Genomic DNA, 20,648 nt, shown 5'->3' on the forward strand with positions numbered 1-20,648 from the left:
ATTTACCTGAATTTAACTGGTCCCAGTGATAGAGGACACGCAGCAACTGCCTGTATGCAGGGCATGGATGGGACCTCAGCAAAGGTTATGTACTCTCGCAAAACACACAAGTTTAAGTAACTTATGAAAATCTGTAGTTAAAGGCCCTATCAGGTTGTCTTCTTTGTCTCTAGATTTGGGTGGTGGGAAATGGGGGAAATAAGGCATCTATGCCAGCCTGTGTCACAGGAGAGAGATCATGCAGGTGTTTTTTTGGGACAGCCTCTCCCCTACAATGATGGCCAGCACTCTGAAAGCCAGCCTGCTCCAGGGACAAATTATGGAGCAACAGAAAATACCAGAAGTTCCTTAAAAAACAAAAAAAAATTATTAAAAGACCGTGAGGGCATGCAGCACCTCCCTGCAACCAGAACAGGCTTCCACTCTGTGGCACCCAACCATGTTTCTAAAATAAAATAGTGGTACCTTTAAATGAAAAATATTCAGGTCACCAAAGAGGATGCTGAGCAATTGCTTAAATTTTTAAGAGCCACAAGAAAGGATGGACCACACAGTAGGGAAAGAATTGGATGCAGCCCTCTTTCAATCTGGTCTGGCCTCAGCTGCTTCTTTGAGCTAATTAGTTCAAGCAGTTCACAATTAAAGAGCTGCTAATAAAACCTGGGGATAGTCCTACAGCAATATTAATGCAATCACTCAGAGTTGTTTATTTTGCAATTCCTGTTTCCCAAGGCTTCTGGAGGGCTCTTGGGCCAGCACTGCCGCCAGACTTGCCTTCAGGCTTGCACTCACTCAGGGATTGCTCCTCAGGACTCTTCAAACCAAGGCAAGAGTTTCAGAAGTGCCCTGGGGCACACAGCACATCAAAGCTTGCCAGTCCTGTGGGACTGACTTTAATTTACTACAATACTCTCAGTTTAGCAGTTAACCAGCCCTACACATTTCTGTCCTGACAGAGGCTAAATGAAGACTTTAATGGGAGGGCATTGCCTGTGCCCCAAATCTGGGGTGTGTTCCCTGGTACTGCCTGAGGGAGGGAACATGATGGCTACACACAGGCCCCTGTGCCATGGGTGATGAGCAGAAGTATTAAGGACAATTTGTGCTTTATAATTGATGAATTTTCTTTAATAACCACCTTATGAATTGGGCTCTGAGTGTGCTGTTTCTATAGAGACAGGGGATACTGTGAGTGCACCAGTGGCTCTTCACTGCTCTGCCAATAGAGAATTCATGCCTGATAACACAAGTTGTGAAGCCTATAAAAACTTTAACCTCTCAAGGAAAAGGCCCCGGGGTGGTCCTGGTGCTAACATGGTTTTGAGGTCCTCAGCAAGGGCCCACTGGGCTCCCAAGCTGACTGATCCTGTCTTTGCAGGCACAGTGTGGGTGGTTGCTCAGAGGAAGTAAATGAAAAGCTACTTCTTCCAGCTGTGCAGTGCCAGTATTTCTGACAAGAGGAGAGGGTTCCACAGTAAGGCCCCTTGCTGCCAGCCCCAAGCTGGGCATGGGATGCCCTTTCTGGTGGTGCCTGTTCCCTGATGCATTAATGCTCCTGGGGCTCAAGCTAGCTTCCAGGAAGAGTCCTGAAGCAAAGGCAGTGGTGTGGAGCCAGACCCATTCCTGGCTCCTTGGCCAGAGAGGACTACAGGAACCCTTCTGCATGTTTCAGCACCTTCTCAGTGCCAGGGTCATCTTTACCCCAGTTCTGACCCTTCCTCTTGTGCAAAGACAAAGACCAAAAGAGAGGGTGGCTCCTGAGAGCCCCCATGCCCCACTAGGACAGCGGAGGACAGTGTGGCTGTCCCCAGGATGCCTGGGCAGGTCACTGTCAGAGGACACTGGGGCTCAGATTGCACCTTCCCTCCCACCAGTGGAGGGTAAGGCTCCTGCCCTTCGACACAGGATCAGGCCAGTGCCTTTAGCTTGGTTCTCACATATCAGACACCTCCCTGCCTGCCCTTGGGGACACTTGGCTGGACACTGTGGGGACATTATCCCTGAAACCAGCAGCTATTGAGGCAGAGAGACAAGCACTGTCCCCACTACCCTGGGGAAGCTGCAGATTTTTCGTTCTGCCTTAATTAATAAAGCAATGCGTCATTGCTTCAGCAGCAGACCGATCTCCCTCCCTACTGCCTCTGTAACACGTGAGCCAAAGACCTGCTCCATTCATCAGCCTGAGATTTATGAGGTGCACAAGCTCCAGTTACCCTGCTGCCCCTGACTGATGAATGAGATGTAGCTGGTTCCTCCCATACCCAGAAGCAAAGCAAGCCCAGAGGAGAGTAAAGCCATTATTTCATTAAACTCAGCTCCTTAAGTCTCTACCAGGGCATAAAGTCTGCCATGAGACCCCCCACACCCACAGAAGGCAGGGGCAGCACTTCTGCCCATGAAGGCTGAGCCTGTGTCCCACCAGCCTCTCTGCACAGTCTGGCTTTGCTCATGTGGAACACTCCAGAAATAGAAAAAGGATTGGAGGTTTTGGCTACTCTGGATTCCTTAGGCCCCAGGGCCCTGCTGCCCTGGGCTGGTGCTGGGCTCTGCTCATCCATCCTCCCCCATAAATCACCCAGCTGCCATCTCCCTCTGCCTCATGCCTGAGACAGCCGGGTTGCTTCAGGAGGCTGAGCGAGAGGATGGGGCACATGCAGTGGAGAACAGCTCCTCCCCGAACCCAGGAGGAGCAGCCAGTGACACACAGCTCAGAATGAACTCGGCAGCAGCCCTGGGCTCGGGAGGCAGCAAAGGGACCTGGCAGCAGCCATCTGCATGGCCTGGGCAGGCTCTGGGCCAGTGAGCTGCCTTTCCTCCTGGCTCTGTGCAACCCCTGCCAGAGGCCAGCACGATGGGAGCACGTGGAGTGTGCTCACAGACTCACAGGGTCCTTAAAGGCTGCCTAAAAGCAGTTAGTGAAAACAACTCTCTTTGCAAAGTATCCCCATCAATAAAAAAAATTCAAAATTTTATAACAGGTAATTAAGAAATAGCTAAAAAACATCCAGATGCCACCAATAAAATTCTGCACTACTCTCCTTTAGAACTGGCATGAATGTGTCAACATGGAAAGAAATCTGGATATTCCCCTGCAAAAATCCACATGGATAGAGTGAGCAGATAACTGTTTATTATTGCACATAATCCAGCAGAATAACCGACAGAAAACTCTGGACAGTAGTACACAGACTGTAGTAAACAGCTTGCAAAATCTGTGATGAGGGTATTTTTGTGTGAAGAGTGAAAGGTATCTGCATCTTTGTAAGACCTGAAAAGTATAACACAAAATCCTAATCAGTTTTGAAAGCATGCACTTTGAGGTAAATCTGGTATTTTGCATCTAAGGAAATGAAATCCCTAAGGGGCTCTCTCTCTATGTATATATATCCATATCTCAGGGCAATATGGATACAGTTATACATCACATAAAAGCAAATCTACCTACTTTTCTCAGAAGGTTACTAGGAAGAAAGCACATTACTGAGTGCATATCACATGCATAAAAAATAAGGAGGGGGGGAAGGAATTACCTTAGCACTGTTGAAAAAGATCCATTTTTGCACTTAGTGATAAATAAAAGCCCCTCAGGTCTCTCAATGGAAATTGTCTTGGTGGTGAATGAAAGCAGTTGGCATATTGAAACTGCAGAGCTGGCAAGTGAATGCCAGCAAATGGAGATAAAATGTCAAAGGACGCAGAGCCTGGGGTTTGCAATACATTTATATTTAAAGAAAGAAAAAAAAAATAAAAGAAAACAAGGAAATTGCTACTAAACTATGCTCTGTGGAAGTGTAGATGATGCTGCACAGCTTTCTCAGGACTGGTACAGCCACATGGCTTTTAGGAAAGGATCATATTCACTTCTCCCACACTTAATACCACATATTTGCTACTGTGGCAATGTTCCTGAGCTGAATAAGGTTAAAAAATAGACTTGGTTCACAAAGAAAAGTACTGAATTGTTCTCACTCTCTTACGCCATAACTAGAGTAGATAAATTAGGCAGGTTTTGCCCCCTGTCTCCAGTGAGTGTAAACCCCTGTGTGTCTGCCACTCCGTCTCTGAAATCCTTTCAGACTGACCTTTGAAGCAGACCAGGCATCTGTTTTTTTCCTTAACTATCATTTCCCCATTCTTTCCAGTCCAACAAGGTTTTCCCACCCAGTCCTGTGCTGTGGGACTTCAGGATACACAGAGGTGCACAACCAACTATAAATAACATCTCTGATTATCTTAAAAAGGGATAGGAAATACACATTGCTCTTAAAAGAAGGAAGAAACATGTCCAAGCACTCAGCCTCACACTAAACTGTAACTTCATCTGTGCTGACTTTCTAAGCTCGCACTGCTGAGGATCAGAGCAGATCGTGGTGGAAATATCTCCTTCCAAAGGTCACTCCCTGTCACAGCTTTGGGGAAATTGATACAAATCGCCCAGACCTCTCAGCCTTGCACACATGAGCAACAGCTACAACTGCCCCACTGTACTCTGCCACTGCTGAAAGCCTGGCTGCTGCATATTTCTGAGCCCAACATCCAAACACACTGCAGTCACTCACATCTCTGCACCTTTTTTCTTTCAGGAATAAGGTAACCTCTCCCACGATAGCCACCCTACATCCTCTGGCTGGAAAGTCTGTTCATTGGGTGCAATGAGAGGCCAGGACCCCCTGAAGCCCAGAACACCAAGGGGAGGAACCTGCAGGTGTATGGAGGCATTTTCAGCAAGAACCTCCTTTTCACTGGAACTCACAACATTTTCATAGAAAAAAAGGGGTAAAGGGACAAATTCATCACACCTACTGCCTTTCCCGTTACAGTGGGAAGCCACCCACTGCAAGACACTTCTGTGCAGAGCATTGTTGGTGGCAGGAGAGCGCTTGGATGGTGCCTGGTCCCAAAAAAGGCCCCATCTCCACCCAAAGCACCCCCACAGGCACCAACAGCCTTGGATCCACCAGTCCCTCACACCCCACCCCACCCCGCGGGCCCATCCGTGGTGCATCGGCCGCCATGGGCAGGACTCGGGTCACACTTCAACAAGCCAAATTTCAACTTGCTCCCCCTCTCAGTCCTCCATACATGGAAAATGATGCCAGGTGCCAGGGGAAAGGGAAGACTTTTTGTTCATCCCTTTGGATGACTTCCAAGCACGGAGAGCAGTGTCGTCCACCCCGAGCCATGGCGCGGCTCTCATGAGTCATTCTGGTTGCTGCATTGCTTCATCTCCATGCCGTGGATGACAATCTTTGGAAAATCTCTGACACCAAGTCAACCAAGGGAGTTACAAAACACATCAGTGTGCACGCATGAGACCTTCTCACTCGTTTTCCTACAGCTACAGATAAGTCCCTCATCCCTGGCATGGCAGGACAGTTGATGGCTTTGGTGAGAATAATTTAAGGCAACTGCTATTTTATACAAAGAAGAGGAGACCACAGTGCAGAAACCCTGGCTTTTCCTTGGTAGATTGCAGAGGCCAGCCACAGCCTGGGAGCAGGAAACTGAACTGATCTTCAGACACTCTCATTTAAGGCTGATGTTTGCAGTGTAACCTTGGGATCTCAAGTCCTCCTCTTAGGTGTTTCCAGGTGGCTGAGGTTTAATCCCCGCCAAGGTCTGAGGTCTCCACCAGCAGCAACGCCTGTCCCAGACACAGATAAATAGGAAAGTCAAGGGAGAGCAAAACACCTGTCCAACACAATACCACAGCTGTCTGCAAGGCTTTCACCTGTGCAGGCTGAGTGAGACTAAAAACATGACAGAAAGCTGTGCCCAGCAGAGCAGTTTTGTCCCCCAGGAGGTCCCGGGAAAGCAGCCAGTATCTCCATGGGGGCTTAGAGGTGTCTCTTGTGTTACATTCACAAATTGAGGATAAAATCTCATTCTGCTTACCTTGTTCAAGAGGCTCATCATGTCAAAAAATGTACAAATAGGATGGCCAGACCAATGTTCAGTAAGATGACCATGCAGATCACGATTGTGTTAGGTCCCTGAAGGAAAAACCCAAAACAGAGTATTACACACCACAGCTCCAGGGGAGGAGACAGACACAGCTTGATTCTTCTGTTCAAAAATACCACAATCACCCCCTCTCAATGCACTGAAATCTGGCACCTAACAACCAGCCTGAATTTCAAACTAGTTTATCCTATCCTATCCTATCCTATCCTATCCTATCCTATCCTATCCTATCCTATCCTATCCTATCCTATCCCTACTTCTCTGCAAATTCATTTGAAGGAGGTTAAGTCAGGCTTCTTTTGCAGCTAAATTAGACAAAATGAGACTGTGATAACAGGAACATGAATTGCTGATCCCATGTCAGGCTGCTCCTCCCAACTCCCTTCAGCATCCACATTGCCTGTGTTTGTAAACTTTCCATTTTTAATATCATAGAATCATAAAATGCTTTGGTTTGGAAGGGTACTTTGAACATCATCTATTCCCAAACCCCAACAAATGAACCCATGTGAGATTGCTGTAACTTCAGACCAAAGTATTTCCAAGCCATGCTTTTCTAAAGTCACATTGGAATCATTCACGTCCAAAGGGCTGCAAGATGGGACTCAAAGGGCTAATAAAATGTCTGGGTTTCCAGCTGTATTTGCTAAGAGCAAAATTGAGTTTCAGTGACTATGTTTTAAACCTGGGAAATTGGCTGGTGATTCAACACCACAGTTCAGCTTATGAGGTGCCCCTACAGAAAAAAAAAATGTAAGTGAAATGGATAAAACAGAAAAACACTTGAGCTTTTCCTGCTTTTCCCCTCCCCCAACTTTCATATCCAAGTTGGCTAGTAATAGGGTGGGAAAAGAAGGTGAGAAAAGTGGATAAAATTAATTGGATGATGCCTGGTTTTGCACAAATTTTGAAATACAATGTGTCTGAAAGTATATCTGCCCAGGTAGAGAGAGGAGGTCAAAACGGGTGGGTTATGAATGTCAGGCCAAACATCCAGGCAGGGAAGGCAGCAGGAGAGGGGGATACCAACACTCTCCTCCAGCGGTTCTACGATCCCAAAAAGAGCCGCCAGGCACCACTTGGCGCCCACTGACTGCAGCCCCAGGCCCAGGGAGTCTGCATCCCTCTGGGACCTGCCACACCTCATGGGAAACAATAAAGGAAAGGCAAAGGTGGCTCCCAGGGATGGCCCACGTCACCTCTTCACACTCCTCCGCCTTCTGTGCTGCCACCGCTGCTTGTGCCGGGCCGCGCTTGGCCCCAGCCCTGGGCTCGGTCCGGCCCGGGGCCCTGGCCTCCGTTTTCCTGTCGGCCGCGGGCTCGGCCCGGCCCGGGGCCCTGCGCTCGGGGCTGGGGCGCTGCTGCGGCTCCTTGGGGCGAGGCGGCTCCGCTTTGGCCTCCGCCGCCACCGAAGGCTTCTCCTCCCGGGCCTGCGGCGGGCCGGGGGTGCCCCCCCGGCGCTGGGGCTCCCCCCGGGGCTCCGGGGAGGGCGGCTCGTTCTCGGGGAACGGCTCCTCCTCATAGTCCGTGGCGGGGGTGACCGGGGATGTCCGCACGGCGTAGCTGTGGTAGCCCTTGAAGAGCTCGACGTCGGGCTCCCGGGCCATGCGCTGCAGCGGCCCGATCTCCATCTGCTCGGCGGCGCGGCCGCGGCCCCGCGACGCCGGCCGGGCCTCGCCCTCGGAGGGCGCTGGGCTCCCGCCCGCCTCGGCCCAGCTGCCCGGACGGGGGGCCCCGTCCTGCCGGGGGGCCGCCTTGGCCCGCTTGGCCTCGGGAGGGGTGGCGGCGGGGCTGGGGGCCGGGCTGGAGCGGGGCCGCGGCTCCTCCTGCTCGTGCAGCTGCGGGCTCTCGGGCGGCGTCGGGGGCGGCGGGGCGGCCTCGGGCCGCGGCGCCTCCTCCTCCATGTTAACCGCGTGCTCCGCGTTCTCGATGATCTCCTGCAGCAGCTTCCGCTTCTGGTACTCGGGGCCTGCGGACAGAAGGGCTGGTGAGAGGGGTCGCGCCGGACGGGGGACAGCGGGGCACCATCGGGGCTTCCCCCCAGCAGCAATGGGCTTGGGGACCGTGGTGCGAGGGTCCAAGCTGGAGTCTGGGACAGCAGGTGCTCCCAAACCAGACCCTGCTGCCAGGAGAAATTTCCTCCAGGAACTCCCAAAGGCTCCTAGCCTCACTGTGGGCTGTCCAGTTGGGAAGACCTGAAGGAGTGGGCAAGAGCTGCAGATGAGTTTAAAGAAAACAAAATCTGCAGCCCAGCTTCTTGTGGTCACACAGATGGGTAGTGCTGAAGCTAAGGAGGACAGCTCCCAATGAATTCTGGTGGGGTTTTTTATTTAATGGCTGGGAAACTCCTCCAAGTGGCTTCCTTGGTGTCAGATAGCACAGTAACTTCACAGGATGCACAGGATGACCAGTGAAGATCATCAGGAAAGGCAGGGTCCCCAAATGATCTATGTGCCATCCATCATAATAGGAAAAATATGTTTCTTATATATGGAACAGGGTTGGAAGTTATACAGCTGTATGTCTTGTCTGCCCTGAGCTCCCCAATAGCAGCAAAATTACCTGGCACCATCATGAAAGGTGACTCAGGGCTTCAGATTTCATTTTGGCTTTATCTCACACACTGACTTGTGAGATCCCAGCAAGCTTGCTTCACTTCAATTGTTCACCTATTATTAAATATTTACTTCTTATTAACCCTGCTACAAATTGCAGCCCAGCCTGGGTCAGGGGAATTCAGACAGAGCCTGACACTGAAGATATCCATCAAAATGCATCACTAAAGAACTGGTAATATCTTGTGGAATAACAACCCTCTACAGTGCTCCACATGCTGAGACATGCTGGGAGAAGGGTCCCCACACATCACTGTGATGCTCATAGCAAGTGAGAACACGAAGAGCATCCTGTGCAGTGTGAGGTTGCAGAGCAGCTTTGAAAGCAAAGCACCTGCTCTGGCCTCATTCTGCTGAACCCCAGTGATGCTGACGAGCGCAGGTGTACAGGGCTTGCTCTGTGCTCCTGAAGAACACAGATCCTGGAGCCACACTGCCTCTGTTTGCCTTAAGGTCCTTCCCATCATCTCCTTCATCTCAAGGACTGATGCAGACCTGAGTGTGGTTGAGAAATTTGGCTTGGTGCTCCTTTCCCTCTCAGAAGTCAGTGGTATGATTTGCACACTGCTACCTCCTGTCTATGCAGGCAATGCCTCCACTCGAAGGAGCAGTGGGGAAAAGGAGGGCACTGATTTCAGCTGCTCTGCTCTGCCTCCACACTCCTGTCAATCAGCAGATGACCCATTCAGGGCCATTTATTTCTGGCTGCAAGTGAGTTATTTGGAAGCCATTTCAACAGTTGTTCAGACTCCTCAAAATAGGCTGCCTGCAGCTCCAGGCTCCTTGCTCTCTCCTGCTGCTTTCTTCTCTTCCTGAATAATTTACAACACAAAAACCCCCAGCTGCCTAGAGGGCACGAGCTCACCTCCCCACCTTCATCTCCCAGCACATTTCAGCAAGGGTTTTGGCTTACATCCTTCTCTAAGTTACTAGGGATGATACCCTAACTGAAATTCAGGGCTCAACAGTTATTAGGGATTTGGGGCTTGCTGAGCAGGATTGCCTGTGCCAGACACAACACAGTCAATCTGCCAGGACAGCAGGGAGAAATGCAGGTACCAAACACTGCTGGGCTCTCCTGGCTGCGTGAGCAGCAGCTCTCAGTCCTAGCAAAACCCAAGGCTGAACTACTGTCTGTCTGTTCCTGAATGGTGCAACCATGCGAGAAGAGATACATTCTTGTGCACTTCGGGAATTTAGAGGTTTAAAAGAATCATAGAATAATAACATGCAGCAGGAGCTTAGAAGGCCACTGAGAGAGGCCAGGACCCAGGTGAGGCTCTTCATAACAGCAGCAAGAGGCTCCAGCACCTGAGGAGCCAGGAGTGGAGGTCAGGCTGCCCCAATTACAGAGACTGTTTCAATTGTCTCATTCAGTCGCCATGGGTGGAAAAAGTAACCTAGCTAGATGTCCAAAACCTCCCCTCAGGAATTCCAGCTTCCTTTGTCTCTGTGCTATAAATACCCCAGTGTGCAAAGGGTGAATGTAGAGCTGTGAGTGGCAGCTGGGGGCTTATGTGAGGATCAAGCACCATTTAGCCATTGTTAAATGAAGTGCCACAGGCTGGCTCATGCCCATGCCCGGGTGCCCTGGTGTTTCCCCACTCAAAGCCAGCTCCAACAGGCCTTGCTGGTGCTGAGGAGGAAGAGGCAGCCCTCCAGCATGGCATTTCCCCTGCTCATAGGTGCAGGACAAGGTCAGAGTACAGGGAATTTAGGAAAATCTGTCAGCATGCCTCTCAGCCAGGCACCAGCTGTTAGCTGTTCCCATTTCCCACTGTGTGCCTTGTGCCAGTGTGTGGTACAGGAGATGCAGAGACACCCAAATCAGAGCAGGGGCAGGTGTCCAGTTTTGCTGAGCACAAGTCAACCTCTGGCTTCTACCCCCATTTTTACTGCTGTGATAGTGCTTTGTGATCATGCCACAGTAACCACGGGACACCCACTCCAGGCAATAAATCCAGATAATAAGAAAGGATGAAAATGTAGGCACTTGGAATTTTATTTTCTGCTCTGTTTTTACTGTCCCTCTCTGTACAGGAAAGTTTTCCGGGAAGAGCATATCTCTAGTTAACTCAGTCCAGGGAAAAGTCATGGCATTCACAATGCTGCTTCTAATATTACACTTCCCATCTACTAATCCTCGGTGCTTGGTCTCACAGAAGGAACCTCCCAAGTGTTTTCCCAGCCAAATAATTAGCAGTGATGCTAACAAATGAATAGAGAATCAGGGAAATAGTATTTTGTATTAGCTGCTTTCTTATAGGATATTACAGACCCTAATTAGCAGAGTCTGATTGTTCTGAGGCACCACAGGATATGGGTTTGTGAGTCAATGTGCAACACTGTTCCAAGAAAAAGCCACAAGGGATGTATCTACAGGAGAGCTGCAGATAGACCTGAGCTTGCTGCCTGTCCTGCCTGCTCTTCTGAGGGCTTTGATGTGTGGAAAAACATGAGAAGATAAGAAACTGTGGGGTTCTCCTCCAGGCTGTGGTAACACAGTGAGTGAAACAGTGGTGTAAGGAGGGCAGCAAATCAGCCAGGGCAAGGGGCTGGCTGCAACTGAGCAAAAGAGGATTTAGGATAGACAGGAGGGCAACTTGTGGAGTTATTAAGTGGGTGAAGCACTTGAATGGATTCCCCATGGAAACTGCAGGATCCCCCTTGGAATATGCCTCTGATCCTACCTGGCTGGTAGAAGTCTGGGGAGAGCTCCCTGGCCATCATTCTGGCTATGCCTGATTCGTTGTTGGCTGCCTGAGCTGCCTGCTCAGAGCCTTCAGCCTTGGCTTTGGCATGAGCCGTCCTGCAGAGAGAAGAGGGGAGAACAGTGAGCATCCTCTGAGCCAAGGTCATCCCAGCTCACACAGCAAACCCTGGCTGGCACCAAAATTGGATCAGTCCATCTGGCATAACAGGACTCAGAATTTGCCCACATGACCCCAAAACCCTACACTCAGGGAAAGAAGATCAGATTTTCAGCATGGAAGGGGCCCAGATGCTCAAGGGTAAGCTGGAAAGGCTGCACACAGGGAACAGGCAGGTGTATTTGCAAATGTCAGCATGTTCACATGTTGCAGTGAAGCAGCAGGCACTGCAGAGTGGGCTCACTGCTGTGCTGCACAGAGGAGTGACCAAGGCATCACACCAGCATCACTGGTGGTTGAACTCCTCTGTGTGTCACCAGCCCTGAGCTGCTGCACCTTGCCAGAGGCAGTGTGCCCCTGCTCAGCACACAAGATGGGTTTTTCCCAAAATTTCTATCTTGTAGCTCTCCAGCAAACAACATGCCTTGCCCAGGGGCTCCTTTACTCGCTGCAGCCTGACGGGCTGATCCCACCAGAGCTATTGTCTCCCTCTCAGCTTGGCTGGCTGAGTCCTCTCTCTCCTTCCCAGCACATCCCCTCCTTGCTCCATAGGGCTACAGGCCATGGGAGTTATTTTACTGGCCAGCTGTCATATTCCTCACATGCCTCATGCTCGGGGCCCTGTGATCTCCTTGCTAAAAGCAGGGCTGGCTTTACAGCCCAGCTGCTCACAGTCTGGGAAGGAGCTGACTTCAAACAGCAACGTTGCACCTTAAAAATAAGGGTGGGTGAAGCACAGTATATTCAGCTGCTTTGCTGCACTCAGGACTTACTGAGAGCTGCCTTCCCCATGCTCTCACTGTCATATTTTCCGAGGCTCCCCATATTGCCTGTTTCAGTACAAATCCCCATATTTTTGTATGATAAGCAGTTAGCATTCCTCAAACACCAATTCACCCTAAATTACAGCCTTTAATGTGGTCCTGGGGTGTCTGATGAGCCCTTTTCAGATGCAGGTTGGTATCTGGTATGTTTTAGGACAAAAAAGGAGGAAAGATGCAGTTCTCATTCCTGCAGTGAAAACACTCCAGAGGAATTTTTTGAGTGTTGGTCATGAAATGAGGATTGATGCCTTCCCATTAAACTGAGATGCAGTATGCAGACAAGCTGAAGTCTGAGTACTCAACAGGTGCAATGAAAAGAGGATAGAAATGCTGTTCTGAGGCCCTTACAAGGGAGAAGATACATACATATGCCATTCTGAGTAGCTGCAGGGAAAGAACTAAAAGTAGGGCATCAATCCCAACTGATACAGGCAACAGTGTGACTTGACAAGGGGCCAAAAACACTGTTCAGAGCCCTGCGATAGAGGAGAGGGTGCAGAGCTGCTGTGGCTCAGCCTGTCCCTCCCTGGGATGACATCCCACTCTGCTGGAGCCATGATTCACCTCCCTGCCCACACTCACACGTTATCTCCCTGCTTTCACTGCAGGTTGAGCTGCCTGAGATTGCAGACATTCTTGGTCTTTTTATCCAAAATTATTACAGTTCCTGAAAAACCCAGAGACATGATGAGGCAGAAAACAACGTTTTTAGGCTGCTGCTTGCAAGCAGGGGGTCTGAGCCAGTTCTGAAGGGAGAAAGCACCTCCTTTTTTGGTAGCATATAATCAGCATGATTAATTCCACTATAATCTGGCAGGGGCCAAGGGGGATGTGTCTGTGCTCTCCATGCCTGGGGGATCAGAGTGGGCTGGGTGTGCTGTGCCTGGGGCACACAGCCTGCTTGGCGCCGGCCCCAGGGAAGAGGCTTGTGAAGGGAGGATGCAGCTCTTCATCCTGGCAGGACGTGCTCCAGGCCCTGCCTTTGTCCTGCTGCTCCTGGAGGATGAGATTCACCATCAAGAGATAAAATTCTCCTTTTCATTTGCTCTCTGAGCCAGGCTATCCTGACCAATTCCCAGCCAGACAATCAGCCAGCTGGCCCCAGCTGGGGGAGCAGCAGGCAGCTCCTGGCAAGTGCCCTCCTCAAAGGAGCTCCCAAAGAAGGAGTCTGGAAGTGCTCTGGATGTGGGGTCTGCTCTCACTAGTAAGGACAGAGCTGGACATGTCACCAAGTGGGTGCAGATGGCTCCTGCACACTCAGCTCCCTCCCAGCACCTGGGGACAACACAAGAAAACAGCCTGGGGATGCTGGAGGTTGAGGGAGGTCCCAGTTGTGCTTTTCTTCTGCTGCAGTTTTGCTTCCCTCCGGATAAGTTGCTGGATGCTATTTGATTGCAATTCCTGCAGAGGGAGAAATGGCAAGACCAAGAAGATCCAGCCTGGGTTGCAGAGGCTGCACTGAGGATGCTGTGGGTGGTGGGGAGCTGAGCCATCACTGTGAGACACCACGGCCCCAAGGGCAGCAGGGCTCTACAATGAGGGGTGTGATGGCAGGGAGAGTCTGGGGCAGCTCCTGGGCTGCACACACAGAGCAGTGACAAGAAGCTGAGCAGCACAACTTTGACATCCTGCACTGCCCCACGGCAGCTCTCACCCTGTGAGACACAGCTGGCCTCTGCTCCTGACCCCCTGCTTACAAAGTCATCCAGAGGTGTTTCATCTGGAGGGAATGTGGTCAACACTGCTGCACTTTCAAATCTGGCACCTCCAGCAGACCCCACAGCAGCCCTGTCAGCATCCCAGGAGAGCACTGCTGTCCCAGCCAGCAGCCTGGGCCCAGCAGGGATGCTGATACCCTGTGCTGGGTCCCTCCATTGCTGAGATCATTTATCTGGCAGCAGCCAAGTGATGAATGTTTGGCTTTCAGAGACATGGCACGGTGTCTGAAGTTCATCTTCCCTCGTTGAGCTGCACATCCCCAGAACACCAAGGGATGCAGTGCTACTCACAGCCCTCCAAAAAACCCACTCTGAGGGTTTAGTAGCACTGTGACAAAGCCCAGCCTAGAGGAAAGGGTCCAGCCATAACAATAACATATAACTGGCTTCGAGTATCCCTGAATTTATTATTTATCCAACGTGGCTGGCAGAGCCTGGGAGCTCAGCACAGAGGAAAACTTGGCCCTGGCAGCAAAACAGGAGACAAAAGCCAGCCTCCCTGGGAGAGCCCAATGCATGCAGCACAACAGCCTGTCCCATCCCATGGCCTGGGGTCTGCCAGGAGCAGGAGCTAAGGAAAGAAAAAGCCCAGGGAGGTTTGAGGGTGCCAGGAAGGTGATTTTCAAAGCTCAGAAGTGAAACGTGCAAGAGGAAAAATTTCTTTGGAGGTTAAGATCTCAAAAAGCAGAATGAGCTTTATGCTCTAAGAGTCTCTTTATCAGCTTTGATAAATTTGATGCTATTCAGGCACACTTTAATCAGGGCCACGCTTTTCTTTTTACTGCTGTTGTGTTGTCAGCTCCCAGTAACTCTGCAGTAAACAGCCCCTGCAAAAACCAGCAGAGGATAAAGTCTGGAGATAGAGGAGCTCAGCGGGAAACTAAAACAGAGACCCAGGAGCTTTAGAGCAGCCAGCAGCAGAATCCAAAAGACCCTTTTCAAGGCAGCACTAGACAATGAGCCAGGAACACTAAACACATCCAGTTGGAGGAAATAAACGCAGAGAGGGACCTTTACAAACCCACACTGGTGCTCCCCGTCCCAAAAGGCAGCGCTGCCAGGATGAGCATTTCCCAACTGCACCCTCAGCCATCTCCCTGGGCAGTGCTCTTAAAAATAGCTCCAGTGAATTCTTCACAAGGAGGAGCAGCAGCTCGGAGCCGAGCTGAGGGGAAGCATGTGGGCAATGTCTGCAGCCCCTGTCCCAGCCCTGCTGCCACTGCCTCCCCTCTGGATCACAGCACCTGCCGGGCTTCACACCCCAGCACGACGGGAGGGTTAAATGCATCTGCTGGTTTATTTGCTCCTCTGGCATGGCTCTAATGCTCTAATCATTTTTGTACTAGTGCAGCACAGAGCACCACTCCTGTCCTTCCTGGCCATCTCCCAGAAACACTGCCTGAATCATTCCTCCAACTGCTGCTAAGATCCCCACGGACACACGAGCCGCAACTGAGCACCGCGCTAACAGGTGAGGCCCAAACCCAGCCAGCACGCCCGGCTCTTTGGACAGTTTATGCGGTTTTGCACATCCACATTGGATTAGACTGCAAATGAAATTGGAATTAGCAGGGAATACTGCAAATACCGGACAGGGCTTGGGTGCCTGAAGATGCAGCATGACCTTGCAGCTAGAAATAGGGGAAGAGTTCAGCTCTCTGCCCTCACATTTGCTTTCAGGGGGAATGTCAGACCTGTCCAGCACTGTCCTTCTTTCTCCAGGGTCTCCCTTCTGTAGATTCAGCAAACCTTGAGCAAGGACCAACTGAACACCCCTCCAACCCAACCCATTCTATGATTCTATGATTTGTGGCATTCTTGATTATTAGGAGCTGTCTAGAAGACCATTAAGCAAAAGTAATTAATGAGTCAGTTCTAGGAAGAGAGTCTTCTGCTGAACTCCCCTCTCCTGGAAACTGGCTCTTCCACTCCCAGCCAAATCCCTGCTCCAGCATCCAACAGGAATCATATTGTCCTGAAAAAATTTAAAATAATTATTTGTCTTGGCAGGAATGTTTGCAGCACTCAGAAGGGATCAAGGGAAAGCTGAAGGAGTGTTTTTGTTTATGTCAACATGGTCCTTTCTGTGAGTGGTCTGTTCTGTGCTCACATTGTGAAGGGCAAGGGGACACACACCTGACCAGCACACACCTGGGCTGGGGCTGGGGCTGGATGACATTTGAAGGTACCTTCCAGAATTCTGTGATTCTACATCCTGACTAGGACAGAACTTTCTGGCTTCTCCATTTGACACACCATCTTCATACCTGTGTCACCTTCTCTAGATGGAGCATCCCTTTCTTCCTGCTGTCCCAATCCATCTCCTTTGTGTCTCTCCCTCTGCCTCCACACACAGACAGATACCAGCAAAACTGTGCTACCCTCATTTGCCTGTAATCAGCCCACAGGACTGAATATCCCTCTTCAGCCCACCTCTCATGCCACTTTCCCTGCCCTCAGTCAAACCCATCCATCCCATCCCATGGGTGTCCTGCCCTGACAAACAGCTGTACCATTCATGTTCCTTTTGCTCTTTTTGCTCCATCACTCACAGGCAATCACCCACTCCACTTCCACTCTGACAGCCCTGGGGTGCATGAGCCTTTGCTGCTTTATAATATGGGCTCTGCACTTACAATGTGTGATCTAAATTGTGAAATAAGCATAAATCAACACAATTTGCATCCTAAAGGAAACACCTCCATGCTACTGAAGCAGAAAGCAAAAAAGAGAAACCATCCTGACCTTGCAGAGCAGCTCATGAGATGCCCCAGGCTTTTCCCTCTCAGTACCAGCACTTACACAGAAGTGGTAGCACTTTGTACATGCCTAGGCTGCTTGGCTGGATAAATCAGACCTTTTCTCCCTCCTTCCACAGAAAGGACATGACCAGGCTATTCAGCCCAGAGAAAAGCATCCTTTTCTGTGCAGTGCTTTAGGAGCACAGGCCTGGCACAGAAATCCCTGCCACCTAACGAGCTCAGCCTTTATGATTACTTGGTGAATTTTTAAAATACCGAAATGTTATCCTTAGCTCTAAATAGCTCTGAGCCACTTGCATCTTTCACTGAGGGATACTTCCCCTTGGAACAGTTAAAGTGATATTAATCTTTCAGCAGACAGATCTGCAGCTGTCTTCAATAAGATGACAACCTGCTCAGCCCAGCCCCACGTACGGGAGGATCTGCTCCATCAGTCTCTGCCAGCCTGAGTGCCCCAGGAGCCGAGTGGGGCTGGGTGGCCAGCAGGAGCCCATGGGCTGTGAGGAGCCTGTGGGGCTGGTACAGCCCACAGCTGCTCTCTGTTTCCCCCACAGCCCCAGGATGCAGCTGGCAGCTGCCCAGAGCCAGCTCCAAAAGGAGGGGAGCAAGCCAGAGCCTGCCGGCTCAAAGGGCTGCTGGCACCAGGATGACACCACGGCCCAGGGACTCTGCACCACGAGCAGGACAGGCAGCTCCTGGTCCTGCTGGAGTCTGTCCTGCCAGCACAGCCAGGCTGGAAGCAGCTTGTCAGAGCATCTACGGAGATATTTTTGGGAAAAGGGGAAATTGCAGCTGCCAGCTGGACCGTCTCCTTCTTCCCCTGGTTTTCAGGGCCACCCTGCTGCTCTGGGTGCTGACTGAGTGAGCCCCAAGGAGCAGGAGCAGGTCCCTCTGAGCAGCACAGCCTTGGGGCTATGCCCAAATGCCAGTGATTTATTCCAGCTTCCAGGACAGCATTACCAAAGGGGCTCAGCAAATGCCCTGAGGACCCTGATTTAATTAGGTTCCACTGCAAAATGAAAGGAGCTGGGTTATCCCACTGACTAGTGCATCAAAACATCTTTACAGCACCTATGCAATTAGAGTCCTTCATCCTTTCCATCCCCCCTGTGCTCCTGTCTCCCTGCCTGTACCTGCACTGAGGGAGCAGGGGCTGCTCCCTGGCCTGCCCTTGGAATTCCCACTTCCAAGAAAGACCAGGGATACAGCAGACATTTGTTTTGAGGGAGCCCACCTAACCCAGGAGCTCCTGCCCGGCCCCAGGCTCTGCCAAACAGACAGCATCTATAACTGTGTGTTTTACCAGACTTCTGCATCCACCAGTATTAAAATGGGTCAGAAAGTTTATGTTTTTACTCTAAGATTGTTGGTTTTTTCAACCAAAAGTTTTAGCAACTTCTAAATCAAATGTTTTAAAGATTTCAGCTGTCCAAACCAAAAGAGTGAGGAACTGCTGTATTTTTTTTAATCCCTAGTCAAAAAAAGAAAAGCAGATTTTTTTTTAGGAAATGAAGGCGTATTTCTTAAAATATTGCATTTGCCCAAAACCCCAGTTACTTATCAAAATTTAAAGTAGGAGCTTTTGTCTCACAATGCTGTGGGTCTCTTGAGTTGATGTTCACAGACCTGAGGTGAAGGAAAAAGCAGAGAGGGAGCTGGGAGGGCACCCAGCCCACATCCCACACTTCAGTGCCTGCAGTTCCCAAGGCTGCTGAGAGCACCCAGGCAGGTGACACCACGTCCCTGCCAGTCCTCACTGGAGAATCGTAAGGCTTTGCAGGAGCAAAGAGAAAGAACTTGGACTGAGAAAGCCAAAGGGCTCTGGCTCAGCACCAGGATAAGCTGAAACAAATGCTCCTCCTCCAAGAGAAGGGAGAGTTTCTGCCTCCCAGGCTTTCTATTTAAATTGGACGTTTTACTTAACTTTATTTCTTTTTTGAGATAAGGCTATTTCACATTCCACTGAAATGATGATAACCTCCAAGCAAAGCATGACTGAATTCAATGATTTCAAAGGCCAGCTCCCTGCCAGCTGGTTCCAAGCATTTGGATGGGAGTCAGAGCCCTCTTGTTCCACGCAGCAGCCGATCAATTCAACGAGATGCTATCATTTTCCACAGTCATTTTTGCAGATTAAAGTCACACTTCATTTTTCCCTTTCTGTGTTTGTAAGCTGTTGAGATAAGGATTTCCCACAAGGTCAGAATGAACAGCCCATTAGTTCCACTTTCCCTACCTGTCTGGCTATCTGAATTGTACCCATCCCTAGGGCTGACATCCCATCTCTGCTGCTCTTGAGGGGATCCCTGCAAGACAGAGCCTCGCATGCCTCAACCCTGATAACCCAGGAAGCCCTGGAGAAAGCTGTGTGCTGTCCAGCAGATGCCTTCTCCTTGGAGCTACTGAAAATGCATGTTCCCTCTTACCCTAATAAGGCATGAAAAGTGCCTGAGGAAATTCATGTGAGGTGGGTGGAAAACAGATAAAGCCGTGCACCCTGCTCTGGAGTCAGAGCACATCCCGCGTAAGAAGCACGTGGGCCAAAAATGTGTCAGTGCTGGAACTGCAGCCAGCCCGGATGAGGCTGTTCTGGGAGAGGGCTGGAAGAAGGGGGTGAAGGCATGACACCATCACTCACCCAGGGACACTGAATCCCTCCAGCCCACAGCACCTCACACATGGGGGACACACTGTGGGTGTCTCACAGCTGGGGTGGGTGTGTGATCCTGGCTCTGGACCCCAGCACTGGGGCTCGCTGTCCCAATGAGCACACTGCATGAGGAACAGCAAAGAGCTCACCCAAACCCTACAGCCCTCTCCCTGCATGGCTCCAGAGGATGGGTGGAACAAGGATTAGGCAGAGGTTTGAAAACAGCAATATTTCTGCAGAGCTGGAGATTGCTGTGCCACACAGAAAGTGGCAGAGTCCCAGCCCTGGGCTTCAGCTGCTGCAGAAATAGATGCCAGCAACTGGGTTTCTGTTAACCAAGGGTGATGAAATAGGATTATCCTCTTTATAAACACCGAGGTCTGTGAGAAACATCTTTACTGGGACAGCAGGACGGGAGCATCCCCTCAATGCTGTGTCCTGAACCCAGCTATAGCAGGGAGCCATGTGGCTGCCCTTGTTTCTCCCTGTCCATGTTCATACTCACTCTCTGAACCCTGTCCATGGGAGCACCAAGGTGCAGATTCCCATTACAGGGGCTGTGAGGCAGACAGAATTCCTGGAGCAGCCAGAATACCCAGCCATGAAGGAGCTGTGCTTCAGATCAGGCCACTCCACTGCCTCCAGGTGTGGTTGTACCTTGAGTGACCCTCCCACTGCACCCCATGAGGAGGTGATGGGTAGTCCTTGGCCCCCCTGCACCTCCATGCACTTGTCATTTAAGCCCCATGAGAGCTCAGGCTGTGACATCTGTGATCTTTGGTGTCTGATCAATGACAGCTGCAGAAATGCTGCTCCCAACTCTTGTGTCCCTCCCTGGCAAATAGGAGCCAATAACCCACACAGGGCTGGGAAAAGTTCTGCCCATCTCCTGCCTGCTGCTGCCTCCTAATTACATCCATCACACTCGGAGGTGTGGAGTCCTGGAGCAGAGAGATTGTGAGGCTGACACACTCCCTCCTGTCCTGAGTCATGGCTGCTGCTGCCCACTCTCACAGGGTGGCCATGAGCATCCTGCCCTCCTCTGGCTCTAGACCTAAAGGTCTGGGAATCTATTGAACTCCTGAGGTGTCTAATGCCTGGCTAAAAGCACATTTTTAAAGAATCCTTTTGCATTTTTAGAGCAAATCCCAAGTCTGATTCAACAGACCTAAAATCCCATGTCTGAAATATGGCCTCAGGGGAAACTGAGCTGTGCTGTCAGCCCCAAGAGCACCAAGGCCATGG

General features: G+C 50.7%; 1 protein-coding gene across 1 annotated transcript in view; it reads right to left on the reverse strand.

The window, feature by feature from the left end:
* Window positions 1-3,108: 3,108 nt before the first annotated feature.
* Window positions 3,109-20,648, reverse strand: part of JPH2 (junctophilin 2) — a 30,744-nt gene continuing 13,204 nt past the window's right edge. The window contains exons 3-6 of the mRNA XM_086853163.1: window positions 11,270-11,388; window positions 7,164-7,933; window positions 5,896-5,993; window positions 3,109-5,644 (exon numbers count right to left, since the gene is read on the reverse strand). Coding sequence (XP_086709289.1) covers window positions 5,913-5,993; window positions 7,164-7,933; window positions 11,270-11,388 — 970 coding nt within the window. The 3' untranslated portion in view covers window positions 3,109-5,644; window positions 5,896-5,912. The remainder of the gene's footprint in view (window positions 5,645-5,895; window positions 5,994-7,163; window positions 7,934-11,269; window positions 11,389-20,648) is intronic.

Source organism: Cyanistes caeruleus, chromosome 16 (assembly GCF_971803275.1).
Source record: "Cyanistes caeruleus chromosome 16, bCyaCae1.hap1.1, whole genome shotgun sequence".
In the NCBI taxonomy this organism is placed as follows: domain Eukaryota; kingdom Metazoa; phylum Chordata; class Aves; order Passeriformes; family Paridae; genus Cyanistes; species Cyanistes caeruleus.